The sequence below is a fragment of the Dipodomys merriami genome, unplaced genomic scaffold (assembly GCF_024711535.1).
Source record: "Dipodomys merriami isolate MVZ:Mamm:240054 unplaced genomic scaffold, mDipMer1.0.p SCAF_62, whole genome shotgun sequence".
In the NCBI taxonomy this organism is placed as follows: domain Eukaryota; kingdom Metazoa; phylum Chordata; class Mammalia; order Rodentia; family Heteromyidae; genus Dipodomys; species Dipodomys merriami.
In genome coordinates this window covers 2,189,853-2,207,378 of record NW_027206202.1, presented here as the reverse complement: position 1 = coordinate 2,207,378, position 17,526 = coordinate 2,189,853, and the positions used below count along the sequence as shown (strand labels likewise).

Sequence of the window (17,526 nt, the reverse complement as noted above, 5' to 3'; positions counted from 1 at the left end):
GGCCTGGGGAGTCTGGTGCAGAGGGCCCTGTGAGGTCACAGCGACCATCTCGGTGACCAAGCCAAGGACACTGAGACCTGAGCATCCCGCCACTTGACAAAGATGAGGCAGCCAGGGATGATCTGCACATCCTGGGCTCCCTTGCCCTCTCGAATAACCACTGGGCCTGGTGCCTTCCCACAGCCTAAGCCCGCATGGGGCGCTGTGGGAGCGCACACGGCTTCACGCAGCTGCATCAACTAAGGGCAGCAGGAAGAATACTAGACAAGAGGTTGCCTGATTGCTGCTTGCAAGTAGGATAAAGAGCCTACTTCACAGGGTCACTACAGCGTGTGACCTGTGAGTGTGAAAATACTGAAGACAGGATCTGTGATGTCACCCTGACATGCACCCAGCCAGACACACCAGCCCAAGTGCGTCATCAGAGACCTGTGCCTTTACAGTGTCTTATGTCTTCCTCGTTCATCCACTTAACCATTTGCTGAGCACCTACTGTGTGCAGAACTCTAGACAGATACACTGGAGACACTCAGGGTATATGACAAGTAGGTACAGAGCTCAGGGAGCCATTCCAGCCCTCCTGTCTGACCCTGCTCCATCAGGGCTGAAGCCTGGTGTAGGAGACTCAGGTCAACTCTGCTGTGTGATCTCATGCAATTGTCTCCCCTCTCTGGTCTGTTTCCTGTCTGTAAGTAGAGGCTAGTCTTGCCTCCTGGGAATGAGCTGGGCATACGGACAACACAGGAAGGTGTAGAGAGATGCTGGGGAGGGGAGGGGAAGGGAGGGGTCTCACCGCTGCTGCTGTGGCCCCTGCTAGGCACCAAGATGGCACTGAAGTTTGTGAACAAGAGCAAAACGAAGCTGAAGAACTTCCTGCGGGAGGTGAGCATCACCAACAGCCTGTCCTCCAGCCCCTTCATCATCAAGGTCTTCGATGTGGTCTTCGAGACGGAGGACTGTTACGTCTTCGCCCAGGAGTACGCGCCTGCTGGCGACCTGTTTGACATCATCCCTCCCCAGGTACTTGGGGTGGTGGCATGGGAAGGGGAGGTGGTCTTGGGGGTCCCCAGAGTGAGAGACTACTTCATCAACAGGTATTTAACTGAGCGCTCTTTGGAACGCTGGAGAAGAGCCAGGCCTGGGGGGGGGGGGAGGGCAGTAGCCCAGCATCATGTCATCCGCCTGATGACAGTCAACTGTGACAAGCACCCTGGAAGAGTGATAGGGCAGGGTCCAGAAAGAGGCCTCGAAAGGAGGGGCAGTGTGGGGAGACCCAGGCTGTCTGCTCTGCCAGGTGGCTGGGGGAAGGGCAAAAGCTAGCGGGAGAAGGAGGGGGGGGCAGTGGGCCGGAGGAGACCAGGGTCAAGTTGGGGGGGGCAGTTCTGCAGGGGAGGTCAACAGCTGCCCAGCAGGAGAATGAGCAGAAGGCACGGGAGAGGGGTCTGGGGGGGGTGGCTGGCTGGAAGGGAGGAAGGAGAAGAGGAAGCAAGGTGGGAGGGGGCACAGTTCCGAGGAGGACAGCGGGGAGGAGGAGAGGTGGCGGCGGGTGGGCTGGAGGGGGACCGGGATGGAGGTGGGGGGGGCAGCGAGGGGGGCCCCCGCCCCGCCCCCCGGGGCCGAGCGTGTCTCCGCCCCCTGCCCCGCCCCCGGGGGCTGAGCGTGGCCCCGCCCCGCCCCCCGGGGCCGAGCGTGTCTCCGCCCCCTGCCCCGCCCCCGGGGGCTGAGCGTGGCCCCGCCCCGTCCCCCGGGGGCTGAGCGTGGCCCCGCCCCGTCCCCCCGGGGGCTGAGCGTGTCCCCTGCCCCGCCCCCCGGGGCCGAGCGTGTCTCCGCCCCCTGCCCCGCCCCCGGGGGCTGAGCGTGGCCCCGCCCCGTCCCCCCGGGGGCTGAGCGTGTCCCCTGCCCCGCCCCCGCGGCTGAGCGTGGCCCCGCCCTCGCCCCGCCCCCGGCTCTGAGCGTGGCCCCGCCCCGCCCCGCCCCCGGCGCTGAGCGTGGCCCCGCCCCGCCCCCGGCGCTGAGCGTGGCCCCGCCCCGCCCCCGGCGCTGAGCGTGGCCCCGCCCCGCCCCCGGCGCGGAGCGTGGCCCCGCCCCCGCCCCCGGCGCTGAGCGTGGCCCCGCCCCGCCCCCGGCGCTGAGCGTGCCCCCCCCTCCCGCAGGTGGGGCTCCCCGAGGAGACGGTGAAGCGCTGCGTGCAGCAGCTGGGCCTGGCGCTGGACTTCATGCACGGGCGGCAGCTGGTGCACCGCGACATCAAGCCGGAGAACGTGCTGCTGTTCGACCGCGAGTGCCGGCGCGTGAAGCTGGCGGACTTCGGCATGACGCGGCGCGTGGGCTGCCGCGTGAAGCGCGTGAGCGGCACCATCCCCTACACGGCGCCCGAGGTGTGCCAGGCGGGCCGCGCCGACGGCCTGGCGGTGGACACGGGCGTGGACGTGTGGGCCTTCGGCGTGCTCATCTTCTGCGTGCTCACCGGCAACTTCCCGTGGGAGGCGGCGTCGGGCGCCGACGCCTTCTTCGAGGAGTTCGTGCGCTGGCAGCGCGGCCGGCTGCCGGGGCTGCCGTCGCAGTGGCGCCGCTTCACCGAGCCCGCGCTGCGCATGTTCCAGCGCCTGCTGGCCCTGGAGCCCGAGCGCCGCGGCCCGGCCAAGGAGGTCTTCCGCTTCCTCAAGCACGAGCTCACGTCCGAGCTGCGCCGCCGCCCGTCGCACCGCGCGCGCCGGCCGCCCGGGGACCGGCCGCCCAACGCCGGCCCGCTGCGCCTCGAGGCGCCCGGGCCGCTCAAGCGCACGGTGCTGACCGAGGCCGGCGGCGGCGGCGGCGGCCTGGCGCGGCCCGCGCCCCCCGCCGCGGGCCCCGTGCCCGTGCCCGAGGCCGGCCTGGCACCCCCGGGACCCCCCGGCAGGACCGACGGCCGCCCCGATAAGGGCAAAGGGCAGGTGGTGCTGGCCACGGCCATCGAGATCTGCGTCTGAGCCGTCCTCGGTCCGGCCGGGCGCCGAGTGCGCGTGCGCGCGCAGCGGCCACTCAGCCCCTCCCCTCCCTCCCGGGGGACACCCCCGCCCCTCCCCGCGCCCCGGCCGAGGCGGGAACCGAACCCGGGCAGCCCCAGCCGGGCAAGGGAGGGAGTAGCGTAGACAAGGCGGCCGGCGGGTCGGGCGGCCTCGGCCTGGAGGAGCCGAGCCCCGCAGCCGGGACCCGAGGCCTGGGCCACGCCGCGCCCTGGAGCCCCCGGCCTGGCGCCCTCGCACCCCCTGGCAGGGTACCCCCACAGTCCCCCCCACCTCGCCCCGGGCACCGAGATGGGCAGAGGAGGCCCCCAGCCCCCCCCCACCCGCCGCGGGGCCTCGGGCTGGGGAGGGCCGCGCCCCCGGAACAGGTAGAACATGTAGCAGACGTCCGCGTATCACCCAAGTGTTTGGCAGGCACAGCCCCCCCCCGCCCCCCGAATCTAGTGCCGCCCCCCAGCCCCTAAGGAGAGGAGGGCGATGAGCACGGGAGGGCGGGCAGACCCGGGCTCCCCCCCACCCCACCCCATCCCAGTCCAGGGATAGGAAGCTCCAGGCAGGGTGTCCGTGCCCACCCGCCACCCCGGGGTGGAGCGAAGGCAGACGCCCCCCCGCGGGCGCCTGCCCGGGGCTCCCCCGGACCCGCTCCTCCCCCATCCAGAGCCCCTGGATCTCCTATGGGGTCGCACGCGTCCGCCCCTCCCCCGGAGTGAGGCGGACCCGGCGTGGGGAGGGCGGGGGCGGGTAGAAGGGAAGGGCCGGGCGCGCCCCCCTGCGCCCCGCCCACCGGGGGGGCGCCCACTACACAGCCTGGCCGGACGTGCGGTCCACACACACCCCCCCTCAGGGATCTCGCGAGAAGGCACCTGCCGTGGGCCTCGGCCGCGAGCACAGGGGCTTGCCTGCCTCTCACCCCGCACCCCTCCGGCCCCCTGCCCTGGGCAGAGGCCCGCGGGGGACCCCTGCAATAACCTCAGCTAGGGCGAGGCCGCACCTCGGCCTGGCAGTGCCCCGCCCAACAGGGCTGCCTCCTCCCAGGGTCCTTCCTGGGCTTCGGGGGTATTTAAGGGTTTAAGAGGGAGCACCAACCAGTCCCCACCTCTCCAACTCACCCCCCCCCCCCAATCCCACCAAGCAAAAAGGGCTATAGGTCCCCCTGCCCTGCCCGGGTCCAGTTTACAGTGTGCGGTTGCCCCAGGGCCTGGCCCCGCTCTCCTCCGTATGCCCCCTCCTGGACACCTCCCCAGGGGGCATGGGGCCCAACATGCCAGGTAAGTAGCAAACCCTTCCTTCCACCAAGGGCCGAGTCTCACGTGGGAGAAGGCCCCCATCACTGCCCTAGCCCACCTGGGGCACTCAGATCCCTCTCCCCGCCGCGACTTCTCCTTTTGCCTTAGGCCACTAAACATCCTGACTCCTGCAATAACAAGGAAGTTGAGATTCCACAGTCGATGTCCTGCACCGAGCTCTCAATCTCTCTCTCTCTCCCTCCCTCCCTCCCTCCCTCTCCCCCCCCCCTCCTCCTGTGTGGAGTCATCTCCCTCGTTGTAGTAATAGGATGTTAGATTTGGGGAGGGACTGTAGGTTCGTAGCCCCGCCCCCTAGTGGCAGAGGTGGCCACCAGCCTGACCCTAGAATCCAGGCCCTTCGCTCCTGTGGCCACCACTGCAGCCGCTGTTTCTTGTTGATGGGGTTTGGGACCCTTTTGCCCTTTAGGAGAGGTGTTGGTCACAGATGTTTACCTCAGTTTATGTCACTGTCAAAGAAACAAAACAAAACAAAAAAAGCAAAAAAAAAATTAATACTAATGCTGTAGACATGAAGACTTAGAAGACAGAACACGAGACCCCTCCCCCTTGCCGTTCTGTGAAGGTACAGTGTGCACGCACGTGTGCGCGCCTCCGTCCAGTGCGTTCCCTCCACCCCCACCCCTGGCCACACCACCCCCTCCTTCGGTGCTTCCTAGAGGCCCCTTCGAGATGGCCTGTGGGGCGTGGGGAGCCCTTTGGATGGGAGGTAGAGCCACAGGTCAACTAGAGGGTCTCCCCACCAGGCCTACTGAGCTACCAGATGCTCCCTAAACCCACCTGGTGGCTGGTGGGTCAGGGCTGGGCACTGGCATCGGTGTCCGGGCCTGGGCAGGGTCCTGGGTGGAATCCCAGCCCCAGATCCATGTCTTGCCACCCCCGTACCCCATGTGTTTGTAAATACTCTGGCATCCTTTGGCCCTGAGGTTTTTAAATGTGTTATTTACTTCTCTAATCATGACAATTGCTATAAAATAAAGAAAAGTCTAGAAAAATGATCATGAAGCTGCGTTGACTCAGTAATTTGATGGGAGGGGTACAGGAGGTCTCTGGCATCTAAACAATGTTAAGATAATACTGGCATCTGAGGACTGAGGGCCTCTAGTTGGCCAGCCCATCAGCCACCACTCAGCCAGTGTTTGTGAGCACTCTTGGTACAACACAGTCGTGAGCAGGGCTTTGTCTCCAACAGTGGTCATTCAGTCAGGTGTGCTTTCACTTGAGCCACACCCCCTGCTAGGTAGAAGTCTGCAAAGGCTGGAGACACAGAAGATGGGACTCTGAGCCAGCTGTGGTGGCTCAGGCCTGTAATCCTAGCTACTCAGGAGGCTGAGATCAAGAGGAAACACCCCCCTCCACGCTCACTTTCTAAAGAGGAAAACATTCAATAGGTTACATAATTATGAAATGGGGAAGGAGAGAGAAAAAGAAAGGAAGAAAAACCACCACCCTGGCTAGATTAGAGCAAGTAGACATCTATTGACTTTAGAAGCTGGAGGTGTGGCTCAAGTGATAGAGTACCAGTTTAGCAAGCCCAAGGCTGAGCTCACACGCTAGTACCCCTCCTCCTAAACACAAAGAACCTGGATCTAGGCTATGTTAAGGAAAGGCCACCATTTCAAATTGTCTCCCACTTTTTTAAGGTGTGGGGGGTCTTTTGTTGCTTTTCTTTCTTTCGTTGTTGTTTTTTTTTGGGGGGGGGTAATGAGACCTGAACTCAGGGCCTGGGCACTGTTTCTGAGCTCTTTTGCTCAAGGCTAGCACTCTACCACTTTGAACCACAGTTCTACTTCCAGTTTTTGAGTGGTTAATTGGAGGTAAGAGTTTCATGGAAGCCAGGTGCCGGTGGCTCAGGCCTGTAATTCTAGCTATTTAGGAGGCTGAGATCTGAGGATTGTCATTCAAAGCCAGCCCAGGCAGGAAACTCTGACACTCCTGTCTCCAATAAACCACCAGAAAACCAGAAGTGGTGCTGTGGCTCAAGTGGTAGAGCGCTTGCCTTGGGCTGAAGAGCTGAGGGACAGCGCCCAGGCCAAGTCCAAGCTTCATGACAGATAAAAAAAAAAAAAGAAAAGAAAAGAAAAGAAAAAAAGCAGGGAGGGGATTTCATGGAGACTTTTCTGCCAGGACTAGCTTTGAATCTCTATCCTCAGATCTCAACCACCTAAGTAGCTAGGGGTACAGGTGTGAGCCACCAGAATCCATTGAATCCCCGCTTCTTTCCTCTCCTCTTCTCCCCCGCCCCCTCTTCTGATCCTAAGGCTTGAACTCAGGGCCTGGGCACTGTCCCAAAGCGGCTCTTTGTGTTCAAGGCTAGGACTCTACCACTTGAGCTACAGTACCACTTCCCACTTTTTCTGAATAGTTTATTGGAGATCAGAGTCTCAAGGACTTTCCAGCCCAGGCTGGGTTTGAACCGCAGTCCTTAATCTCAGCCTCCTGAGTAACTAGGATTATAGGCACTGGCTTCTATTTTATTTTTTGAGGCAGGGTCTGGATGGGTATATGTATCCATACTGACATTGAACCTGACATCTCCAGGAATACAATCTACCGCTTCTCTGGAATGAAGTTAGTAATGCCTAAGACTAGAGTATTGCCAACACTGCTTCAGAAACTGCCAGCCCTTGCCACTGGGGGGTGCTGCCTTTCCACTACTGTGGGGTCTGAAGTATCAAGTACTGGACAATTAAACTGGTGTTTGCCATACTAGTGACTTAAGAAGAGTTTTCCAGCTCTGTGTGTGTGTGTGGGGGGGGGGGGAAATGAATCAGTCCTAAATGCCGTCTTGGAGATTTTTGGTGATTATGACTTCAGACCCTTAGAGCTCAGCCTCCTGAGTTGCCAGGATTACAGGCATGAGCCGCTGGCATATGGCTCCCATTACTTTTAAATAGCCCTTGCAGCCTTTAATTTAGCCTGTTTCCTCCTCTAGACTATGGCAAGTTCACTCTTGAGAGAGTTTAGTGTTCTTTCCTGTCTATCCTCCGTCTAGACTTAATTTAGTCATCAAAAGTTCAAATTAATGTAGAACTTCAGAAGGAAAGAAGATTGAGTCTTGATTCCTTTTTTCCCCCAAGATGCTCTTTAAGCCCTATGCAAATTTTTCCAACTCATCACCAGTGACTACTGAGCATGTCAAGGCAAGGAATGTGGGAAGCAAAACCCTTGGAGGTCCTGGTGTGTGCCTTGCTCAGAATAGCATTTACACCATTTACATTTACACCAAGAGAGGGAGTGCCCCCCCCGTGTGTGTGTGTGTGTGTGTGTGTGTGTGTGTGTGTGTGTGTGTGTGTGTGTGTGTGTGTGTGTGTGTGTGTGTGTCTCAGAAATGTCAAGACCATCCAGGGCCAGCCCGGTTTAGGATGGAAATGTGGGTGTACTGGCAGTAGAGAAGGTAACTGTTCATCGCTCAGCCTCGGGTAAGTGCTGCTTTGGAACAATGGGAGAAATCACAGCTTCCAACTGGAACCAGCAAAGTGTAGAAAGGGGACAGAGGCTCCTAGGCCCAAGAACATGGGGGCATCCAAGCAACAGACAAGGTGCAATCGGAACCCCTCCTCATCCCCACAGAGACCACAGAGGGGTGTGATTTCCCTTAGTATGGGATCTCCCTTAGCTAGGGAACACAAGTCATTTGATTTCAATATTAATGGAAGATGGGCCCTAGTGGTTCATGCCTGTAACCCTAACTACTCAGAAGGCTGAGATCTGAGGATCAAGGTTCAAAGCAAAAAAAGGTCAAAATCTCCAAGTTCTAGTGCAAGTTAATGCACAGCGTTCAACTTCCACACGAGGGCACGTTTCTCTATTCTGCTGCTCTAGGGTGGGTTTCCTCTCCCTCTGGCTGATGCTCAAGTACATCCCCTTTCCTGCCTTCTGTCCCAATTAGTATTTGCTTGGTTGCTTCTGATTGGGTCCTATATTCACAGTTAATCCAATCAGCACTGGCCAGGGCCATCATGGAGTTCTTTTACTGGCTGAAGTTTTTTGTCATAGCTGTAACCAGAGCTGGAGTTCTACCCAAGTCATTGAGTGAGAGGGATTTCCCCTAGGGGACGTTGAGTAATGATTACCAGAAAGGGTGATAGATAAACCTACTCTAACCATGGCAGTGGAGGTGGTGGGCCATATCTCCACTCTCATTCCAAGGTCACACCGAACTCAAGGGAAACGGAACTATGTACCCAGAAGGAAAGGGACACTGGGTACCTGCCGCTCTTTTTCCTTTTTCTCTATCCCTCCCTTCCTCCCTCCCTCCCTCCCTCCCTTCCCTCCCTCCCTCCCTCCCTTCCCTTCCTCCCTCCCTCCCTCCCTCCCTTCCCTCCCTCCCTCCCTCCCTCCCTCCTTTCCTTCCTTCCTTCCTTCCTTCCTTCCTTCCTTCCTTCCTTCCTTCCTTCCTTCCTTCCTTCCATCCTTCCTTCCTTCCTTCTTCCTCCCTTCCTTCTTTTTTTCTCTTTGTGCCAGTATTGGACTTGAACTCAAGGCCTTATCTTCTTGCTTCGTTTTTTCCCTCAAGACTGGATGCCTTTCACTTAAACCACACCTCCACTTCCATCTCTTTCGTGATTCATTGTAGAAAAGACTCTCACAGATTTGTCTTCCTGGGCTGGCTGTGAACCTTGGTCCTCAGAGATCTTAGCCACCTGAGTAGGTAGGATTACAGGCGTGATCCACCAGCACCCAGCGTGTATTGTATTTTCTATTATGGTCATGTTGCTTTCCTAAAATAAAGGAGTTTCCACTTTTCCCAGAACATAGAGCAGTTTAAGTGACATTGGAATTGTTTGCATTTTTATCTCTTTCCCAGGGGTGGAGAACATCTGGTTCATGGGCCAGACAGATGTGCTTCTCATTGGCTGCCCAAGGCCCATCTGCCTGGATTGGTAATTTTATTTTATTTATTTATTTATTTATTTTTGCCGGTCATGGGGCCTGAACTCTGGGCCTAGGCGCTGCCCCTCAGCTCTTCAGCTCAAGGATAGTGCTCTACCACTTGAGCCACAGCACCACTTCCAGCTTTTTCTGCTTATGTGGTGCTGAGGAATCGAACCCAGGGCCTCATGCATGCAAGGCAAGCGCTCTACCACTGAGCCACTTTCCCAGCCCCCTGGATTGGTAATTTTATATGGCCTGTAATGAGGTTATAAATATCCAAAAGACCCTTGGCAGAAAAAGGTTCCCCACTTTTGTATCTGAATCTGAGGGTAAAAGTTCATTTTTGAAATTATCATTTATCTCTCTCTCTCTCTCTCTCTCTCACTTCTCTTTCTCTTCTTTGTGGTCTTGTCTTGCTTGCTTTCTTCTATCTAGCCTAAGCTACAAGCCTCAGTCTCCTGAGTGCTGGACTACTGGCAAGTACTACCATGCCCAGATCTACAAATAATTTTCTATATTAAAAAAAAAAACAATCTATGCCTGCAATCTTAGCTACCCAGGTGACTGAGATCTGCGAATCGCGGTTTGAAGCCAGCCCAGGCAGAAAAGCCCCTGAGACTCCGATCTCCAATAAGCTACTCAGAAAAAAGCCAGAACCTGTGGCACTGTGGCTCAAGTGGTAGACCGTTAGTTCTGAGCCAAAAGAAGCTCAGGGACAGCGCCCAGGCCCTGAGTGCAAGCCCTAGCTCCAGAAGCAAAAAAAGAGAAAGATATGTAACATAAAAGTAAGGTAGGAGACATAGGACGAAGACCCAACAGCCAAGTGAAGGTGGGTTTATCACATACCCATGAGTCACCAGGGCTCAGGGCTCGGGGGAGAGCCTTCCCACAGCCCTTTTCTGCTGCTGAGGTGTGGCAGTAGCGCAGGAGCCCGGCAGGCCTGTAGGTGACTTGCAAGGAGGTGTGACCCCCGCACTGAAACTTGTGGCTTTTTTCTCCTTTGTTCTTTTCTTCTCTGCAGCAAAACCCACGTTTCTACCATCACTCCTTTATTGCTCCCGTGATACCACATAGACAGCAGGGAACCATTCTGGGGGCAGAAGCAGAGATGAAACTTCCGGGTGTGCATGTGCTGGTACTGGGGATGGAGCTCAGGAACAGAGCATCGTCCCTGAGTCTTTTTGCTTAAGGCCGGCATTCTAACTACCACTTGAGCCACACCTCCACTTTGGCTTTTTTGGGTGCTTCATTTGAGGTAAAAGTCTCACAGATTTTGGGCTGGGAAGGTGGCTCAGTGGTAGAGCGCTTGCCTTGCATGCCTGAGGCCCTGGGTTCGATTCCTCAGCACCACATAAGCAAAAAGGAAAAAAAGCCAGAAGTGGCGCTGTGGCTCAAGTGGTCGAGCGCTAGTCTTGAGCTGAAGAGCTGAGGGACAGCACCCAGGCCTAGAGTTCAGGCCCACCACTGGACCCAAAAAAAAAAAAAAAAACCAAAACAAAGTCTCACAGATTTTGTCTACTTTGATTTCCAACCATGATCCTCAGATCTCAGCCTCCTGAGTAGCTAGGACTTACAGGCCAATCTGCCACATCCAACCTCTGTACCAACCAGGTACCCAGGATGGGGACAGTGTGGTATGAGAAAGAAAAAAAGAAAGACAATCTCCAAAATCAAAGCAGGGAAAGCAGGGGATACTTTGTCTCAGAGGACAAAGGCCCCTACTTCATCTCTCAGCCAGTTTTTATTATCCAGCCTGACAGAATAGAAAAGGCAGTAAATGTTATACATAACTAGTTTCTTCTCTACCACAAAGTGGGCATCATGCTGGAAATGTGGCTGAGTCCTAGAGTGCTTGCTTAGCATGCATGAAGCCCTAGGTTCAATTCCTCAATATCACATATGCAGAAAAAGCTGGAAGTGGCACTGTGGTTCATGTGGTAGAGGTCTAGCCTTGAGCAAAACAAGCTCAGGAACAGTGCCCAGGCTCTAAGTTCAAGTCCTAGGATTGGCAAAAAAATAAAAATAAAACAACAACAACAACAACAACAAAAGGGGCATCCGGGCACTGGTGACTCACGCCTGTAATCCTAGCTATTCAGGAGGCTGAGATCTGAGGATCACAGTTCAAAGCCAGCCTAGGCAAGGAAAGTCTGTGAGATTCTTATCTCCAATTAACCACCAGAAAAATGGAAATGGCACTGTGGCTCAAGTGGTAGAGCACTTGCCTTGAGCTGAAGAGCTCAGGGACAGTGCCCAGGCCCAGAGTTCAAGCCCCACAACCAACCAAGAAAAAAAAACAACCCTAAAAACACAGTAAAAGGGGGCATCATTCTTGTGAAAAGTGACCCTCTCCCCCCTCTGAACAAGCTCTTAGGCTAACACCCTTGAGTAAACTTGCTCTCCTCTTATCTTGGTCTAGAAGGTGGGCCAGGGCTACTGTACTATGCCTGACTCTGCCCTCTGCCTAACCAACCCTTGCCACTTAGGCATCCCTGGCATGATGCCTTTACCCAAAGCCAAGTAGAGATTAGTGGTCCCCTCCCCCTGCCCCATAGCCCTCCAGTCATGAGGTTGGTCCACCCAGTCGCAGGATCTGGGGTGAACCTCAACCAGTCCTCTAATGCCCCTGCACCTCCAGTTCCCGGGAATAACTGGGCCACCCCCATGTCTCCCGCGTCTGCCTCTCTGTGAGTCACCATCACCCCGGGGGAGGTCTCCATGTGAACACACTTGGGTTCAGTCTTACTCACCGGTTCCCACCCCTCCCCCCTGAAAGCGCAGCCCCGCCTCTCACAGCTGGGCCCCGCTGGGCCTGGGGTGGGCTGGCTGGCAGCCACGCTGGGGCACAAGGCCTGATGCAGAGGTGGCATCGGGGTAGCAGGAGACACAGTAGCTCCTCTCATCTGGAGACAACAGAGAACTTGGTGTGTGTGGGGGGGGGGAGCTACACCCATTGGTAACAGCCCTGTACTAGCCGCTGCCTTCCAGGCCCTGCTCTGAACGCCATCATCCTTGAAGATGGCCGCCCTTTGAAAAGCCCTGGAGCTCATTCGCTCTCTGCTGAACAGATGAGGACGAGAGAGAGGAAGTCACTTACCCAAGGTTCCCCGGGACCGGTGGAGAGGATGGTGTGAGGACTTGACAGGTTGATTAGGGATCCTGCCCCACCCCCACCCCACCAGGGCCGCCATCCCACCTGGCACAGCTCCGCCAAGCTGGCCCTGCCCTGAGTCGGGTCCTTCCTGCTGAGCTGAGCCCAGAGGGCACCCAAGAATGTTGAGTGGAGCACCCCTGGGGAAAGGAGGGGAACACCAGCTGAGCTCCACATAACCGGACTCCCGGCAGCCACGCTGACTCTAGCCCCAGAGCCACCCAAGGCACCAAGCTGACCCCCTCCAAGCTTCTGGTTACTTGGAACAACTCTCTCTTCTCCTCATACTACCAGTCCCTTTGAACCACTCAAAGTGGGGGTTCACATCCTCTGGGAAACCCTCCCGGTATATAACCATAGAGCCCTACATTTGGCTATGAGTCCCATGTTTGCCCCTCATTGCTATGACCATCTAGGCAAATGAATGAACCTGTCTGAGCCTCAGTTTACTTATCTCCAAAATGGGACCACTGAGCTCTCAAACAATTATGGAAAGGATCGAAGCTGGGCAGTCCTGGAATCCTAGCTGGGCTTACTTCTATCATCCTACCTACTTAGGAGGCTGAAGATGGTGGTTCAAAGGTAGCTTTGGCAGGAAAGTCTATGACATTCTTATCTCCAATTAACTACCAAAAAAACAGGAAGTGGAGCCGTGGCTCAAGTGGTAGAGCACCAGCCTTGAGTTTACAAGGCTAAAGACAGCACCTGGGCCCTGAATTCAAGCCCCGGGATTGGCACAAAAGGGAAGAAAGAGAGGAAGGAAGGAAGGAAGGAAGGAAGGAAGGAAGGAAGGAAGGAAGGAAGGAAGGAAGGAAGGAGGGAGAAAGGAAGGAAGGAAGGAAGGGAGGGAGGGAGGGAGGGAGGGAGGGAGGGAGGGAGCGAGGCAGGCAGGCACAGCTTTATGGGAAGGATGGAGAGATGAACATGTAACATTGCTCTACTGGGACTGGGTGACAGTATTCCAGGCCCTTTAAAGTACCTGTCACACTGGGGTGCTAATTTTGTCTTTCCTTTGGGCCCCACAGTTGTGGCTTGATATCTATGCAGTTCCCAGAGCCCGCCATAGGTCCACCCCAGAAAGCATCTTAGCACATGTCCTATTTGTGGAATCAAAGTGCGGTATCTGCCTGCCAATGCCTTGAAAGACAGCTGAACAAAGAAACCACGGGGACCAATAGATGGAAGGTTGGGAGGATGCTGTGGCTCAACAAGGCACTGCCTGATGATCACCATGGCAACAGGTCCCCCGCTCAACGGTCAGGCTGGGCTGATTCTCGCTCTGGATTGGATGAGTGGCCTTGGGCAAGTCACTTAACCTCTGCAGTTCAGGGCTCTTGCTGGCCACTGGGGAAAGCATAGTCAGTCCTACCTGCAAGGGCCAGTGGATGAATTAACCAGCTTGACACCAGGAAGGCCTTGGTCATCCTAGATGAGTTTGGGTTACTTAAGAAGTGGCTGTGGTCAGGCGCTGGTGGCTCATGCCTGTAATCCTAGCAACTCAGGAGACTGAGATCCAAGGGTTGGGGTTCAAAGCCAACCCCAGGCAGAAAAGTCTGTGAGACTCTTATCTCCAATTAAAACTAGAAGTGACGCTGTGGCTCAAAGTGGCACTAGCCTTAAGTAAAAAAGGTCAGAGACAGCACCCAGACCCTGAGTTCAAGCCCCACAACCAGTCTTCATTTTCATCTCTTACACAGCCTGTATCACAGGAATGGGTCTCTGGGCGCTGTTCCCTTTATCTACCCTCATCTCAGCTGAGCCTCTGGCCCATCCAAAGGCCCAGGTGTTGCTAGCCACACTTATTATTGGATACCAGCAAGTAGAATAGGCCATAGGATCCCGGAATGGGATTTTCCAACTCAGCATTCCTTTCTTAGCATTGTCCCCACCACCCAGACAGGTCTGGGTGAATTCACATCCAACTGGTGATTTTAGGGCTGGGAATGTGGCTTAAGTGGTAGAGTGCTTGCCTAGCATGCATGAGGTCCTGGGTTTGATTCTTCTGTGCCACATACATAGAAATAGCTGCAAGTAGCGCTGTGGCTCAAGTGGTAGAGTGCTAGCCTTGAGCAAAAGAAGTTCCAATGATGCCCATGTAATTGTAACCCCTCTGTACAGTATTTTCACAATAAAAAAGAAAATAATAAAAAAAAGAAGTTCAAATGACAGTGCCCAGGCCTTTGAGTTCATCAAGCCCCAGAATTGACAAAAACAAACAATTGATGATTTTACTGATATGTGGAAGATCCAGAGACTCGGTAGTTTTTGTCGTTGTTTGATATTTGTGTGTGTGTGTGTGTGTGTGTGTGTGTGTGTGTGTGTGTGTGTGTGTGTGTGTGTGTGTGTGTGTGCTGGTAATGGGGCTTGTGCTGGTAATGGGGCTTGAACTTGGGGCCTGGGCACTGTCCCTGAGCTTTTCTGTTCAAGGCTGGAAGGCTTTTACTCTGTCACTTGAGTCACACTTTCAGGCTTCTTGGTGGATAATTGGAGAGAAGAATCTCACAGACTTTTCTGCCTGAGCTGGCTTTGAACTGTAGTCCTCAGAGCCAAATGATCAGAAAGAGCTAGAGCTCCAGGCCAGAGCTACAGTAAGTAGAAAGGTCCACTGGCAGAAGAAAGCTTAGCATGTTAGAGCTGGTGGGAGCTGGAAGGATAGATGGATGGGTGGATGGGATGGATGGATGGATGGGTGGGTGGATGAATGGGTGGATGGGTAGATGGATGGATGGATGGATGGATGGATGGGTGGATGGATGGGTGGATGAGTGACTCATGATAGTTGTGGGAGACGGCTGGTGGTAACACAGCAGAAGCTCCACCGAGTCCATGACTTGGATAAAAAGCAACTTGTCACCCAGCACAGAGGAGGCTGAGGTAAGACAAGCATACATTCAAGGCCAGCCCGGACTACTTAGTAAGATTTTGCCAGTGAGCTGGTGTCTCACACCTGTTCATCCTAGCTACTCAGGAGGCTGAGATCTGAGGATCACAATTCAAAGCCAGCCCAGGCCGGAAAGTCCATGAGACTCTTCTTATCTTCAATAAACCACTAGAAAACCAGAAGTGGTGCTGTAGCTCAAGTGGTAGAGCGCTCGCCTTGAGTGGAAGAGCTGTGGGACAGCGCCCAGGCCCAGAGTTCAAGTCCCACAACCAAAAAAGAATGGTAGGAGGTTGGGGGCATGGCTCAAGTGGCAGTGCCTGTGAAGCAAGCACAAAACCCTAAATTCAAGCCCTAGTTAAAACAACAACAACAACAAACCTATCTGATCTGCTCGGACTGTCACATGACCGGACAGTGGCTAGGTGATCTGATGCTTTCTGTTCTCCCATGATCCTCTGTGCCCCACCACCCCTCCTTGGGACTCTGACATCCAACATTGGGCATCCGTTGAGCTTCTGCCAGGAGCGCTAGGGAACAGGGGGGACTTCCAGCCCCAGCATCACCACCATCACCCTGTCTCCTGAGTGTCCAACCACATCTCAGCTTGGTTCCTGACTGGCCATGTGGCTGTGGGCAGGACATTGTGGGCTTGGCTGGCTGGCACCAGGATGTGGCCGAGCCAGAAAAGGGCTCCAGGTTACCTAAAATTCAGTTCTAAGAGATAAAGTATCTGCTTAGCATGCCTATAGCCCTGTTTAGTCCTCAGCACTTAACTTGTCCACCATCCTTCTATCCATCTAAACACTCATCCATCCACCCACCCATCCACCCATCTATACATTCATCCATCCATCCATCCACCCACCCACCCACCCATGCCCATGTATACACCCATCCATCCATCCACCCACCCATCCATCCATCTATACACTCATCCATCCATCCATCCATCCACCCACCCATCATCCATCTATACACTCATCCATCCATCCATCCATCCACCCACCCATCATCCATCTATATACTCATCCATCCATCCATCCACCTACCCAACCATCCATGTATACATCCATCCATCCATCCATCCATCCGTCAGTCCATCCATCCATCCATCCATCCATCCATTCATCCATCCATCCATCCATCCATCCTTCCTTCCTTCCTTCCTCCCTCTCCACTCACCCATCCATCTATCTAATCCTTCCAAATCTTCAATAATGGTTGTTTTGTTTTGTTTTGTTTGGTCTTTGTTTTTCGCCAGTCCTGGGGCTTGAACTCAGGGCCTGAGCACTGTCCCTGAGCTTCTTTTGTTCAAGGTTAGCACTCTACCACTTGAGCCACAGTGCCACTTCTGGCTTTTTTTTTCCTGTTTACATGGCACCGAGGAATCAAACCCAGGGCTTCATGCATGCTAGGCAAGCACTCTGCCACTAAGCCACACTCCCAGCCCTCAATAATGGTTATTCTAACTGTAACTGCCTGCACTCAATTCTCTTATCTGTTTTTTTTTTTTTGAAAATGACTTCCTTTTAAAATTTAAACTCACTTAAAAGACAGCACCTGTCACACCCTTAGATGAAAAACCAATGCTACTTGCCCTAAATAAAAAGAAAACTCCAACCCAAAGCAAAATTACAGCAATTTCTTCATTTGCTCAGGCAGAACAGACACACGTCCCCACCATGGTAGAAAGTGAGATTAGTGAGTGGTTGGGGATCAGATAGGAGGACACTAAAGAACCTTAATCCAAGCTGAGAAGTAGCTTTTTATCCTCCGAATGTTTTGAGAATTAATACTGCTTGTTACCAATGAGGCTGAAATCTGAGGATCAGAGGTTATAGCCAACCTGGGTAGGAAAGCCTATGAGACTCATCTCCAATTAGGCACCAAAAAGCTGGAAGTGGTGCTGTGGGTTAAGTGATAAAACAGTGCCATCCCTGAGTGAAAAAGCTAAGGGACAGTAGTGTTGAGTTCAAGCCCCAGCAGAGGCACCAAAGACAGACAGACAGACAGACAGACAGACAGACAGACAGAGAAAAATAAATAAATAAAGTGGACATGCCAGCCCAGTGTGGTGGCATCCACTTGTCCTAGCACGTGGGATCCTGAGGCAAGAGGATCTCAAGTTCAAGGCCAGCCTTTGCTACATAGATTGAGCTTGTCTAAAATAAATAAATAAATAAAATACAAAATAAAGTCAGATAAGATAATACAATGAAATAAGACATGATACCGCCAGCCCCAAGGTTGGTAATAACCAGAGTCCTGTCGTGTCAAGCATTCATGGCTATAGGACCTTGGGCGGGT

At 54.7% G+C, this 17,526-nt stretch overlaps 1 protein-coding gene across 1 annotated transcript in view; it reads left to right on the top strand.

Moving 5' to 3' along the window:
* The window catches only part of Sbk1 (SH3 domain binding kinase 1), a 40,708-nt gene extending 35,420 nt beyond the window's left edge, over positions 1–5,288 (top strand). The window contains exons 3-4 of the mRNA XM_070004274.1: positions 818–1,020; positions 2,154–5,288. Coding sequence (XP_069860375.1) covers positions 818–1,020; positions 2,154–2,969 — 1,019 coding nt within the window. The 3' untranslated portion in view covers positions 2,970–5,288. The remainder of the gene's footprint in view (positions 1–817; positions 1,021–2,153) is intronic.
* The last annotated feature ends 12,238 nt before the right edge of the window (positions 5,289–17,526 follow it).